The sequence below is a fragment of the Vigna unguiculata genome, chromosome 10 (genome assembly GCF_004118075.2).
Source record: "Vigna unguiculata cultivar IT97K-499-35 chromosome 10, ASM411807v1, whole genome shotgun sequence".
Taxonomy (NCBI): Eukaryota; Viridiplantae; Streptophyta; class Magnoliopsida; order Fabales; family Fabaceae; genus Vigna; species Vigna unguiculata.
In genome coordinates this window covers 37,730,151-37,744,983 of record NC_040288.1, presented here as the reverse complement: position 1 = coordinate 37,744,983, position 14,833 = coordinate 37,730,151, and the positions used below count along the sequence as shown (strand labels likewise).

Genomic DNA, 14,833 nt, shown 5'->3' with positions numbered 1-14,833 from the left:
AGAACCGAGGCCTAATAGCTTTTTTGCTTCAGGTTTTTTTTACCCGATGCAGTTACTTGGTGGTATTTTTTGTTTTGTTTTAATTCACTGATAGAATATGCCTCGGTTCTTTTATAACCGAGGCAGTATGGACCTTTTTGCTTCGGGTCTATTGCCAACCGAGGCATATAGTAAGACAATATGCCTCGGTTTCGAATTAACCGAGGCAGTATGGCTTCGTAGGGTTTAAAAAACCCTAAATCCTTTTGCAGTCGCGCAAACCATCACGATTTTCTTCTTCTCCGAGCATCCCTACACCACATCCAAATCTTTTCTTCTTCTTCCATTGCACCCCAGCCTTTGTTCCGGCTTCACCACCGCTCCGTGGGGGTATCGCTGGACCGGCTTTCGTCGTCCAACGGGGGCGGCGGCGGCGACGAGGAGGAACTCGCTCCGGTGTCGAACTCGTTCATGGCGGCCATCAACCGGTCGCAGGCGAACCAGCGGTGGCAGCTAGAGAGCTTCCATGCGTACCAGTAGAGCCAGCACGGGGGCACGACGTCGTTTCTGAAGCACTTCGTTTTGTCAATCCTCGACGATCCAATCGTGAGTCGGGTTTTCACGAAAGCAGGGTTTCGAAGTTGTGATGGGTGTTTATGCAAAGAGTGCTCTGAGAGGTTTTGTTGAGATGGTTCAAAAGGGTTGAGGGTGGTTTGTTTGGAGAGGGAGATTGGGGAATTTGTGAAAAGGGGTGGGAGTGGGGAAGAGGTGGTGGGTGTGAAGTTGAAGGACTTGGAGCAGCAACCCTTCATTCCGCCTGCACCGCCGCTGCTCCGTCGAAATTTTTTTTTTTATTTCTGATACACAATTAGGCCTCGGTTGGAGGAGACCGAGGCAATAACTACTTTTTTTGCCTCGGGTTAATAACCGAGGCATAAACGAGAGTCTTTTTACCTCGGCAGTATATGCCTCGGGTGCGAACCCGAAGCTAAAAGTGCAAAATAACCGCTGTCGTTTGCCTTCCCTGTACTAGTGATTATATATAACAAAAGTTCCACCTGTAGTAATAATAATATCTAAAGTTTCTTAACACCTAATAATTAGTATAACTACATAATCATCATGTTCTTGCTCTTGTTGATTGTCTTATGATTAATTTTCTTGATGAGTATTTGGTGGCTGAAACATAAGAAAAATATAAAAGATCAATAACCTTGGTTATAAATAGATCCAATTATAAAGATTTCAATAGTGAGAGACTTGATAAAACATAATATATACCTCTAAGTAGTAATCAAATTTCCCAAAATTTGATTTGATGCAGCAAGTACATGGTAACTAGGAATCCCTGCACAAATCACACACCTCAACATATATGTGCATGCCTTGTATAGATCATTGGGCTCTTGTTTAACCAAACTAATAACTTAAAAGAAACAACAACAAATTGGTATATTAATCCTCCTCCATTTGGACTATGATGCAATTCACAACCTTGATTTTTTCTCCTTGAAACTTGGGCTTGTATTAAAGTAAAATGGACAACACTTTCTAGAGAACTTCTTTTGAATTTCTTGCTCTAACCCTTATCATAGGTCTAAGTTCTTCAAGTGGATCCTTGTCCTTGCCCATTGTCACATCTCCATCAGGCTTGTCCAGGACGAAGGTTGAGACAAGACTCTAGCCTTTGTCATAGGTCCTCCAAGTTCTTCAAGTGGATCATTGTCCTTGCTCATTGTCACATCTCCATCAGGCCTGTTCAGGACGAAGGTTGAGGCAAGACGAAGGTCAAGTTGTGCTGGAACAGGTCAGAGGTCAAGTCGGGTCGAGATAGGTCGAAGGTCGAGTTGATTCGGTCCAGACCGAAGGTCGAGCTGGGGCAGACTAGAATGAAATGTGAGCCAGGCAAGCCCAAGTTAAAGGTCGGGACAACCCAGGTTGAAAGTCAACCCGGGTTGAAGGTCAATCAAGACCGACTTGAGGGGAGTAAGCTTGGGTCCAGGTCGAGTTAAGTTGTGTCAGACCGAATTATAAAGATAGAATTGAATTTATCATAAAATAGAAGTTAAACTGCTTTATCTAAATAAAAAATTGAAATCTATAATATTTTAATTACTTCATACAAACTTATTTTAAAAAAAATTCAATTATCAGATATTTAATTTTTTTTGGAATGTTAAAATCCCTCGTTAACCAAACCCAAGGTAAAGAATAACCGTCAAATTTGATTTTCTTCGGTACCAATAAATTCGTGTGCATATATACAAAGTGTATCGAAACCCATATTTTAGCATTTGCAAAATGCTATTTTATTAAGATACATAATAAAATTCTGTTTAAAAAGTTGTACAAAATACAATTTCATTTTTATTGACTGCATACAGGTGGAGCGGTTCGATATTCAATCTTTATCTCTTTGTTAATTTTACTTTGATTTAATTGTAGTTACAATTCTTATATTTTATAAAATATATAATTTCAGTCTCTTAACTTTGATTACTTTGACTTTCATTTAGTTTTAATCTTGAACTTATTTTTGTGTTCATATTTCAATATATTTTAAAATATTAAAATAATTATATATCTACATTGTTAATTTAATGAAATAAGTATAAAATCTAAATTAGCATATTTATTGGATATTAAATATTAAAATATCAAAACATTCTGAACCATCAACTGAAACTATTTAATCATAAATAAAATAGTTCAAAGGTCAAAGTAATAACCGACCAAAAAGGTACGGAAAATTAAGTCTTTATTGTCACGTGGTGGAAAAAAAAATCTGGTATAAGCAAGCATTCATAAGGCATGCTAAAATAAAATAATGCTGCCGAAAATTTTTTGAAACGTGGGATTGTGTTTAACGGATAAATTTAAGTTGAATCAATTTTAATGCAATATCTCTAACGGATAAATAGGATTATTTGTGCACTTAAATTAATTAAATTCAACTATAAATTTATATTAAAATATATTTTTAAAATATAAACTTTAGTATAGTCTAATGCCCATATTCTATGTCTATTTTTTTTTTTAAAAAAAGATGGTTGGATTTAAAAAAAAAACTATGATTTTCAATAAATGTATCATTTTGAAAATAAATGTTGCTGTAGAGAAAGAAGATTTAGGTATCAATACTTATTATGAATGTTATAATTATAGAGTTTCTAAAAATGTGTTGATGGGATCATAATTAATACAAAAGACAAATGAAAAGGTTAAGATCATTCATGAAAGATTGAAAACAGAGAGAGGATAAAAAAAAGTATACAAATAAAATATAATATTTAGAATTATCTGCAAGTAATCATATATTTCTAAGGGTTATACCATTCACAGAACAATAAAATAAAATAAGTTGACTCCAAAATTTATAAATCCTTATCATATCCTTATCATCAAATGTTCATATTTCTTTTGGCAGTTTCTAAAGTTTAGAAAAATATATAATCTTATTCTTGTGTTTAAGTTTTAGAACAATGAATCATTATTATTCTTATCGTGAGAATTTTCTATCTTGAATATGTATTTTACATTATGTATCACTTTTGAGTAAAATATAGTGCTTGTTTTAAAAGATTGATTCTATTTTAAATATTTGTTCCTATAAATAGCAACATTTTTTAAGAACTTCAACTATGGTTATAACTGTATATTCGTCTCTATTAAATAAATTTTAAAATTCTATTAAAACTACAAATATGAAAATTATAAATATTAAAACTTCAACCGCATTTTATAATTTTAACACTAAAAGATATGTACTCATAATTTTTAATATGCAAAAAATACTTTCTCCTCTAGAGATAACTTTTATAATATATATTGGTTTTTGTGTTATAAATATTAATATATAAATGAGTTTATTTACAAAATTTTAAATATTTTATTACATTCTAAAATTCTATACTATTTCCAATAGTTTTAATTCACATTCAGTGCATGCATATGATGTACAATGCTATTCAAAGTATTCTTTTATTATTTATTTATTTATCTAACATATCAATTTTAAGTTAACCATTTTCTCTAATTCTAATATAATTTTCTTTGTAAATTTATTATCTAGTCAAATAAAAGCAATAGAATTATATATATATATATATATATATATATATATATATATATATATATATATATATATATATATATATATCCATGGTACCAAAAAACATTTGGCATTATGGCATATGTCCATGATATGCAAAGGCCAGTTTATTTGGAATCCCAATGCTAAACAAAAGAGTGGTTGGTTAGTTTTTATATAAAAAAATAATAACAACAATTGATTAACTAAAAGTTGTTATATTTATAATTATTTTTTTTATCAGTCAACATGTAATAATTTTAAATTTTGTTTGTAAAAGATAATATCTATCTTTATCTTTAATTTAAAAAGAAAATATTTTTGTAGATTTATTTTCTAAAAAAGTCAAGAAACAACACAGACTAACTAACTAACCCAGTTTGAAAGAACTAATGCAGTGTAATTTTGTAAAAAAACTAAATTAGGAAGCAGAACGACGCCGTCTTAGACCTCAGAAAGAACAACATGAGAAGATGTGAATCCCGAATCCGCATCACGTTTTCCCAATCTTCTTCTTGTTCAATCTTCATCTTCCAATCCCAATCCATCCATCACTTTAGGGTTTTAATACTTGCAGTTCCTAATCCTCTTCTTCTCGCGCACCGCCATTGCCGCGCCTTCTCTCTTCGATCGCCACCTCTCTTTGTTCGTCCGACTATGCAACGGACCCTCGCGATTCCTCCGTAGTTTTGCGCAACGGCGTTTTATCCGGTGCAGCAAAGTGCGTAACTGAGTCCCGTCGGAGTCCAACTTTACACGCCAGAAATTTCAGTTTTCTCAGTGTGCGTGCTTGTCTGAACGGTGTTCGGTTTAGCTTGAACAACGATGTTTCCGTTCCATCCTCAAGGAGCTCCGAAGCACTCTTGCACTCTTCTCGCTGTAACCTGTGGGACCAGTTTTGGGGAGCACAAGTCCTCACAGAATCAACACGAATATCCTTTCCCTGAGCTCGTTTCCGCAGGGCGTCTTGAGGTATGCGCGATTAACGCATTCACATTGATGTAATGTAGGTTTTGGTTTGACGTTGGGAGCCACTGGAATAGCATGATGGGGATGTCTTGTTAATGCAGGTTCAAACTCTTCGGAATCCGGATAAGGAACAGTTTAGGAAAGTGCTGGAGTCGTATCAACCGAATTTTGTTTATTTGCAAGGAGAGCAGCTAGAGAATGGCAGAGTTGGTTCACTGGTTTGGCAAGGATTGGAATTATCGACTTCTGAAGATATCACAGAGCTCTTTGGTTCCACATTGCCGACTGCTGTATGTATTCTGAATTTTTAGCTACTTTTTGATTGTGTGTGTATTAAGGTCAGTGAAGAAAATGGAGAGCTTGTAAAATATGTAGCTTCTGTGTTGTTACTTGCTTGTTATATTATGGTGATTAATAGCCTTGGAAAAAGAAGGGAAAATATAGGAAGTAGATCTGCATACTATTAAGAATGTAGGAGAAAGAAGGAAAAATAAAGGAATTAGAAATGCATACTGTTAAGAATATTAGAAACTTTTCTCTATATTTTCGTAGATCAGTTGTATGGCACAAATATTTGTACCACGAGTATTGGACCAGTCAATGTGATACCAAAGAATTTAGACTATGGAAACTTGGTGATATATTGGAGACATTTTGACATGGATTTGGGTATTATTATTATTATTATTATTATAATTATTATAGGATGACTAAGTCTCACATTAAGTAATATGGGATGCTTGGTTGGTTACTCAAGTACTTGGTTCTACCCCCTTAACAGCTAGCTTTTAAGTGAAGGTTTCCCAAGTTCTTTGGTGCTTATCACTTTATTCATGAAATTTATTGTGTTTGTCTCAAAATTTTGAGGTCTAATTTTGTGCGCTAAAATTACTAACATTCTTTTCAGCCTATTTCTTATTAAGAATTTTTTTTTGCCCAAATAGGTTTCTTGATATTATAAAAACTAATACGTTTATCTGATTTACATTTGTTCCCCTTTGTTGGGATTGTGGGTATGGTGTTTCATTTGATGCAATTTTATTGATTTCTTCAGGTTTATTTAGAAATACCAAATGGTGAAAGTTTTGCAGAATCTCTTCATCTTAAGGTAATTTTGTCTTAGTTGCTTGTTAAAACTCAGCTATCAATACTCAACAAACTACAATTTTTGAAGGATTATAAAAACCAAAAGAAAACATTGCATTCTGATAATCCTATGGTGAAAGTTGGCTTATTTAATTGGATTGACTTTGCAGGGAGTCCCATATGTTATATTTTGGAAGAATACCATTTCTTCTTATGCTGCCTGCCATTTTCGTCAAGCATTTCTTTCAGTTGTACAGAGGTATGATATTGTTTATTTTATTGCAACTTGCAAGCATGTGGTGCATTCGCAATGAAATGATTTTATGTCCTAAATCCAATTGTCCTACTGATTGAAGTCATATTGATGAATGATTGCATACGTGTTTAATATGCTTCTAGTTGTGGCTCATCCATGAAAGGAATACTTTCCTATGAAATCTGGAATTTTTCTAGTTTATCTATTGTTAAAGTAAATCTTTAAAAAATTTACTAATATTTTTGTTTGAACTATGAAGGGCGACACTTTACACTGTCCTGTGGGCCTTGTTTCTCTCATATTCTGTGTCCATGCAATATTTGAGACCCTTTCTTTTCTTCGGAAAAGGAGAAATTCAAGTAGATTTTTTAAGATTTTCAAGGTAGTACTTAACATCTAGTGCTGTTTCCAATGTTTTGCAGTTCGTCTACACATACGTGGGATGCTTTTCATCTTGCACGTGCCTCTTTTGAACTTTACTGTGTCCAAAACAACCAATTACTTTCTACTGATAGTCATGGTGCTCTTAGTGAGATGGGGCCACACCTTCTTGGTGAATGTCTCAAAATCAATGTTGACCCTTCAGAGATTGATGAGGAAGATGATGACGAAAATTCCTCAGGCACTCTGCCTGCAATTAAGATACATGAAGATGAAGTGAACTTGAGGTTCCTTATCTGTGGTGCACCTTCGACTGTTGTAAGCTTCTTTGGAATTCTGCTTCCTATTAGTGTGCTCTAAAAACCTTTAAAAATTGATGCTAATTTAAGGAAAATTGTCTGTGGTAACTGTGACATTTTGACATGCCCCACCTACATATGCATGTTGAAAATAAGTTTCTCTGTTGTGGAACAAAACAAAAGTATGTTTACCAATTTATGACTGACGAAAAGATTGTTATGTAACAATGCGCTTAAATAAACACACCCATCCACACTAGATATCATTTACTGATTATACATGGCTTTTGCTTCTTTCCAGGACGAGACATTGCTGAGATCTTTGGAGGATGGACTCAGAGCTCTCTTAACTATTGAAGTACGTTACCTTTATGTTTAGTTAAAATATCTTACTTGGATGATAAAACTCCGTGCCAGCAAAATCTTCAGATATCTCTAACCTTTCTTATAATATAAAACTTAAAAATTTACTGTTAATGAAATAAAATACACTGTTTTGCTGCCATCATTATGAATCTGGTGTATTCTTTCCTCAGGAGCAATTTAAATATAATATAATAAAATGCAACTTCCCACTGTAATTTTAGTAGTCTTTTACCATGTCTTGTTTTGTAGCTTTTTGCTACAATGTTTACGTCTGCTTGAGATGGTGTATGGGGAGGTTTTCTCAGCTTTTGTATTTATCTTTTCAGATCCGAGGTTGCAAGCTCCATGGCAAGTTTAGGTATGTCAATATAACTTGCATATGATTTATACTCATGCATTTGATGACTTGAAAAGTGTTTCTCTCATTCAAATTCCTGTATTTTCATGGATTTTCACTATTGAACTGATGAATATGATTTCCCACCTTGTAATATATCTTTTTATGCTATGGTACAGTGCCCCACCACCACCTCTTCAGGCAGCCACTTTTTCTCGTGGAGTTGTGACCATGCGATGTGATATATCGACTTGTAGTTCTGCACATATCTCACTTCTGGTATCTGGCAGTGCACAAACTTGTTTTAATGATCAGGTACCCTCCAACTATCTATGGTACTGTTGTTTAAGTATTATTGATGTAGCCAAGAATAAACACTATTTGCCCTGATATATAATAGTTTTTTAGTTCTAATCTGACATTTCTCTCATCAACTTTTTATAGGCATAGATACATATATTATGTTTCTTAATGTTGGAGTAAGTTTTTTCCTTTTTTTTTTTTTAATATCTCAAGATTTTTTTAGTACCATTTTGTCTTCAGAATATAATTTGTCATTTCTTTTGGAATGTCACAGTTTTTTTATCATTTTCTTTATCATTAAATTCTCTAATGACTATTTTGTTAAGCATCAAGTCAATAAGCGCGCATATAAGGTGTAATGATAATATATACAATGTGCAAGATACTTTACATATTGAAATTTTTAATTTTTAAAATCTTATTCTTTGGTCTATCTGTTTTACCTTTTAGCTCTTGGAGAGTCATATAAAAAATGAGATAATTGAGAAGAGTCAACTAGTTCATGCACAACTCAACAATGAGGGAAACAAACAGAATATTTCTGAACCTCGCAGATCTGCTTCTATTGCCTGTGGAGCACCTGTATTTGAAATTTGCATGAAGCTTCCTCAATGGGCTTTGCAGGTTTTAACATCTCTCTCCCGTTTCCCCTTCTTTATTATAATGTTATCTTTGTTAATGTCTTATTGCTTAAAGTTATTATTTCTTGATGTCTTTCCTTCTTGCTAGTTTCATACTTAGGATTCATCAATGCTTTAATCATTGCTTGTTGTTCTGTTGTGGGATTATCTAACCTATATGTTAAGACTTTATCCTGCATTTTCTGCTTATAATACCTTTGATGTCAAATTTTGTACTAGGAATGATTAGATAGTGGTATTCCTACCGGGCATCTACCTTTGTTGTCAACTACGCTGCATCATTGTTTTTGTGTTCATCTTCTTCCCTCTTTCAAATGGGAGTACCAAATTCTTTAAATATGCTTCTGTTTAGCCCTATTATAATGAGAATGGTTCTAAGATAGCCAAAGAGTTCCACTCTGGCATTTTTCATTGTGATTCTTTCAAGCAGTAATCATTCCTTACTAATCACACTGTTTTGACCTACCTGCTTGACCTGTTTTCAAATTGGATAATCTACATTTGCATGGCTAATAATCTAAGATAACCAAAGATTTGCACGCTGGCATTTATCATTTTTATTCTTTCAAGCAGTAATCATTGTTTCTACTAATCACACGATTTTGACCCACCTGCTTATCCTGTTTTCAAATTGCATAATTTACATTTGGATGGCTAATAATGAACGAACTCAAATAGTAACAAGGACTTCTTCATAAATACATGGATGATAAGTTCAGTATCCAAAGTTTGCATCCTATAAGAATTGGAGTTCTACATTAGTCATATTTGTTATTCGGATTCATAATTGCTTGTCTTGTTGCTCCCTTCAGATTTTGAGACAGCTAGCACCTGAGGTTTCTTATCGAAGTTTAGTTGCACTCGGTATTGCTAGTATTCAGGGGTTGCCTATAGCTTCTTTTGAGAAAAATGACGCTGAGCGATTACTTTTCTTTTATCAAAGTTGTGAGAAAGATAGTGGTACAAGCAAAGATAATATAATATTTAGCAGCCCCCCTGGTTGGTTGAAACCACCCCCTCCTAGAAGAAAAAGGTGTGAACCAAGCCAAGGGGCTAGCCTTGGTCTTCATGACGGTGTCTTTGCAGGGCATGGTGCTGTTTGTAAAGTAAATGAAGAGGAAAAGGATAGAAAAATGGCGAATGGCATTAGCACCCCATTAACTCCTGCTAGACAGAGATTAAAAGTATCTGCAATGAGGCCAATCCCTCACATTCGCCGCCATAGAATGACACCTTTTTGTGGACCTTCTGAGGCAGATGGTTTTGATGGTGGCCAAGTTGAGGCTAATTTGCCACTTATTGCCCCAGCAAAGCGGAGTACTGGATCAGCATCTGCAACACACAGAAAATCATTTTCAAGTGCAGCTCAATCTAAGCAGGTTATTTCATTGAACCCATTGCCTCTTAAGAAGCATGGTTGCGGTAGAGGCCCAGTACAGACGTGCTCTGAGGTTAGTTTTCCTTTGTCCATTGTTTTAAGATAATTTGATGAGCTGTAACCTATGCCTCATGACAATTTTTTATTCAAAATTCTAATTATAGGGATTATTTCTTTTAAATATATAACTTGAGGATTGTGCTCTGTTTTTATTTTGAATATAGCATTATCTTACTTGAGAAAAATACAGAGGAATTAGAATGAGTTTTAGAGTGTGTTCCTCTCTCTTAGGATTTCATATTTATAATAACTTGGCATACATCAAATGCAATGTATGAGAGAGAAGAGAAGAGAATTCGAAAATATACACCTAGGAACTAGGTCTAGCACAAAGCACACAACATCTTACAATAAATCCTATTCAAGACTATTTATTCTAACAATTTTCAAATAGAAACGTCTAAATTGCTACATAAGTTGATGAAAATGGTTGCTGTCATCCAGCAAAGAGAGTTTTCTTATATGGTTTTAACATTAATGTGAATTTTAATTGTCTATCCTTGAAGGATGATCTTCCTTTTCTAATTAATGATCTTTTTGGATCAATATTTCATAAAAGAATGTTATTCTAAGACCTAAATATTGCTAAATCATACTGAGCCAATGGCCAACTGATATACGATGCAAACATTCAATGACAATCTATATTTAAAAAGCAAAAAAAAAAGAAAAAGAAATCTCTAGCTTTTCTTGTTTTCTGATTGTTTTCCTTTTAGTGATTTTTTGTCTGTATTCCATAAAGACATTTTATCCTAATCTTTACTGTAACTTTCTGTATTAGGAGGAATTTCTTAAAGACGTCATGGAGTTTCTAATTCTCCGGGGACATAATCGCCTAATTCCTCAAGGAGGGCTTGCTGAGTTCCCTGATGCCATACTCAATGGAAAACGTCTTGATCTCTACAATTTGTATAAAGAGGTGAGTTGATGACTCTATATTCTTTGAGAATGATTATGGATGAGTTTTTTTTTTTTTTTTGTATATTTTCTTTCTCAATTTGTTGGTCTTTTTAGGTGGTTACGAGAGGAGGATTTCATGTTGGCAATGGCATCAACTGGAAGGGGCAAATCTTTTCAAAGATGCGGAATTACACAGCTACCAATAGGATGACTGTAAGTTCTATTAGTTGGCTATATACCTTGAATAGTCATTTGGTCCCAAAACTGAGTGTTGCTTGCACCCTACCTTAGAAGCCTTCACCTCATTAGTGCTTTCTTTCTTTTACAGTGTTCTGTTCTGTTCCTCATTCCAAACATTAAAAATGGCGCACAATCAGTTTATTTTTATGGCTTGGGCCTTTGACTTAGGCGTTGATTTAATTACTGATAATCATATGTTGTTGGCTATGCCTCTGTTTTAAAACACTGTTAGTTATATTGGCAGAGAAGTTAAGATTGCACTGATAAGAAGTTCTTTGACTACTTCAGAAATTATGTTCTGACTGAATTTTTTTTATTATGTGAAATTAACTGGTTAAGGGTTTTTGTGTCTTCTTCTACAGGGTGTTGGAAATACCCTGAAAAGACATTATGAAACCTACCTTTTAGAATATGAATTGGCACATGACGATGTGGATGGAGAATGTTGCTTGTTGTGTCACAGGTTTGTACTTAATATTTTTTAAGTCAGTGGAGCTATTCAGTCTCATAATTTTAAGAGTCGTAATTTATCTTTCACTTTATGATTGGCAACCGTAGAGCAACAACTAATATAATTTTTATATACAATCTTTACTGCTAAACAGTAGTGCAGCTGGTGATTGGGTGAATTGTGGCATATGTGGTGAGTGGGCCCACTTTGGCTGTGACAGAAGGCAGGGTCTAGGCGCATTTAAGGTACTACTTCATCACATAGAATTATTGTATATACGATGAGTCTTGATGTTATATAGAGAAAAATAATATCACTTTGGTTTTAATTATATTAAGGTTCTTTTCTTTAATTCACAACTTTTGCAGGATTATGCAAAAACAGATGGGCTAGAATATATATGTCCTCATTGTAGTGTTACAAATTTCAAGAAGAAACAAAATGTAGGTAATGGGTATTCTCAAGGCTCAATGCCTTCACGACTCCTTTGATGGTTTCTCTCTTCTGGAAGAGCAGACAAATTAGTTACCTGCTTTGCTGGATTTATCTGTACTCTATGTTTTAGATAGATTAGTAAAATATAGGATGAAAAAAAAAATGAAAATTAGGTCAATCAACAGAAATGTCATTAGGATTAGGCGAACCCCTTTCACCTTTGTTATTGATGAAGGGGAACGAAAATTCCTAATTCAGATAATGGAACTCATACCACTTTCGGATCCCCATCACATCAAACTCTCTCCATTGTGAGTTCAGAGTTAGTTTATTACGAGTGTCCTATTGTATTGAGAGGAAAATGTGTATAGACTTGTGCACTGATAATGTTTATATGATTTAATTTAACATATCTTTTTCAAGTCTTTTTATTATATTCAAAATACTAGTTCTTGGTTGTTAGATTTGATTGGGTAATGTCAATTAGAAGAAAGAAAAATGTACATATGTTCACAAGGAAGACAACTTTTGAATACAGAAGGAATAATCTTTTGGCAATAGATTATTTTGATAAGTAGCACTTTTATTTTATCAAAATTAGAATCAGCACCTCGTAACATAATTTTAAGACTTTTAGTTTACTTAGAATCACTTTTAGTTCTACTTTTAAGTCTAAATTATTCTGTTGTGAGAACTTTGCCTTTTCTTCTGTGAATGGGCTGTCCAATGAAACTTGAAGAACAAACTTGCTTTCGTTTTTTTATTTTTTTATCATGTATTAGATTTTATTGAAAAATCTACCGCCCTTACACATCCAATAAAAAAAAGAAACATGATATTAAAAAAAAAAGTTAAATATGTTTTTAGTCTCTGAACTTTGACCCAAAATTGGAATTCGTTCTTGACCGAAACTTTGATAAATTTTAGTCCTTAAATTTTAAAAATGAATGATTATAGTCCTTTTAACCCAATTTTGTTAATTTTTTTTCGGTTTCGAATGCATTTCTCAGTAAATATTGAGCCAAGAATGTGTCAAATGGCGTGAACAATTCCAATATTAACATAAAATACATTCAACATGTTGAAAAAAGTTAACGTAATTGGCTTAAAAAGACTATATTCATTCATTTTTAAAGGTTAGGAATCAAAATTTATCAAAGTTTCGATCATGGACGGATTCTAATTTTTGGCCAAAGTTCAGGAACATAAAAACATATTTAACCCAGAAAAATGGATATAATATATAATCTTCACTTAAAACTGACGTGTAAATTTTAACTTCTTTTTTTAATTTTGAAGGAGTACTATTAATGACGATGCATTCCATACTCTAACTAAAAAAGAATAAACTTGCTTTTGCCATTTGCATTTGGGATATGTTCTAATGTTTTGAAACACATGTCAAAAATATTTTGTAAATATTTCCTGATATTTTGATACGAGCTGCATAATAGAAAAAAAAAATACCGATTCTCTTTGTCCCTGCAATCGAACAGAGAATCTAATTACGTCGTTATATTTAATACGACAAGTTGTTGAGTGAGTAGTTTTACTAATCATACAACACCGAGAAGTTTAGATTTTGGCATAATTAATTTTGAAATAACTATTTTTTAAAAAGTATTATAAATTAAAAAGGCGATTTGTCCCTTAAAATAACATTTCAAACGTTAATTAATTAATTAATAGAATTTATTTATTTAGATTATAAAGTAAAATTATTTCTGAAATACAAATTGTTTCTATAAAATTGATTTTATATCAGGAATCAGTCCCGTTTACCATGGAAGGTTTCTTTTAAACTTTTCTATCCATCAATCAATTTTATATTAGGTATCTTTTTGTTTAATATACTAAGTTACAAGTTGTAATCAATTTCGCCCTAATATTTTTAAAATTCTCAATCAACTAATATTTTAATTCATAAAAAATATTTTTGTTCAGAAACAACAATTTTCCATCAGAGAGTGGTTGAAAAACACAAGAACCAATGGAAGCCTTGCAAAAGGAGAAGAAAAACTTGTTCTAAAGCCATGTCATGGAACATTAACAATTTAAGAAGAGAAGTCCTGTAAAACACATTTGAGAAAGTTAGTATAGAAGATTCTAACTCAAAATGCTAAAATTACATGGTAGCATCTATAATGTTTTTTTAAAGAAAAGAACATTCCCACGAAGGAATTTAATTAGAAGTAGTTAAGAAATGAGACAGAAGTTATCAAAGCATTATATCAGATTCTATTATGGCATGGATTCAGCATATATATATATATATATATATATATATATATATATATATATATATATATATATATTCTTAAGGAATGACAGCTTGAGTTAATGTTCCTTTCTGAAAACACCACACACTCACTCATTTCTCTTTATATAACACTCATTCTTCCAAACCAACCCTTCATCCCTCAAAAAACACCTTTCTCCAATTTCTCCTTCACTTTCTACATTTCATGGCCAACATTATTGTCAACACTTCTTCTTTCCTTCTCAGGTTAACCCTACCACTCTCATCTTCTTTTTCTCCTACTTTGCATCACTATAATTCCTTCTCACAAAACTTCAAGACAATATCATAAATTTGTTTGTATTATATATTTTGGTACATTCAATAATTTCACATCATTTAGGATTCAAAGTTAACAGCAAT

General features: G+C 33.0%; 1 protein-coding gene across 1 annotated transcript; it reads left to right on the top strand.

Annotated features, from left to right (window-relative positions):
* Positions 1-4,489: 4,489 nt before the first annotated feature.
* Positions 4,490-12,593, top strand: LOC114167118 (AT-rich interactive domain-containing protein 4-like). Its single transcript, XM_028052079.1, has 15 exons — positions 4,490-5,041; positions 5,140-5,328; positions 6,093-6,146; positions 6,295-6,383; positions 6,803-7,079; positions 7,362-7,418; positions 7,753-7,784; positions 7,943-8,078; positions 8,517-8,690; positions 9,520-10,158; positions 10,927-11,064; positions 11,160-11,258; positions 11,648-11,748; positions 11,891-11,981; positions 12,105-12,593. The coding sequence occupies exons 1-15, from the start codon at positions 4,895-4,897 to the stop codon at positions 12,225-12,227; spliced, it is 2,346 nt and encodes a 781-aa protein (XP_027907880.1). The 5' UTR covers positions 4,490-4,894; the 3' UTR covers positions 12,228-12,593.
* Positions 12,594-14,833: the final 2,240 nt, after the last annotated feature.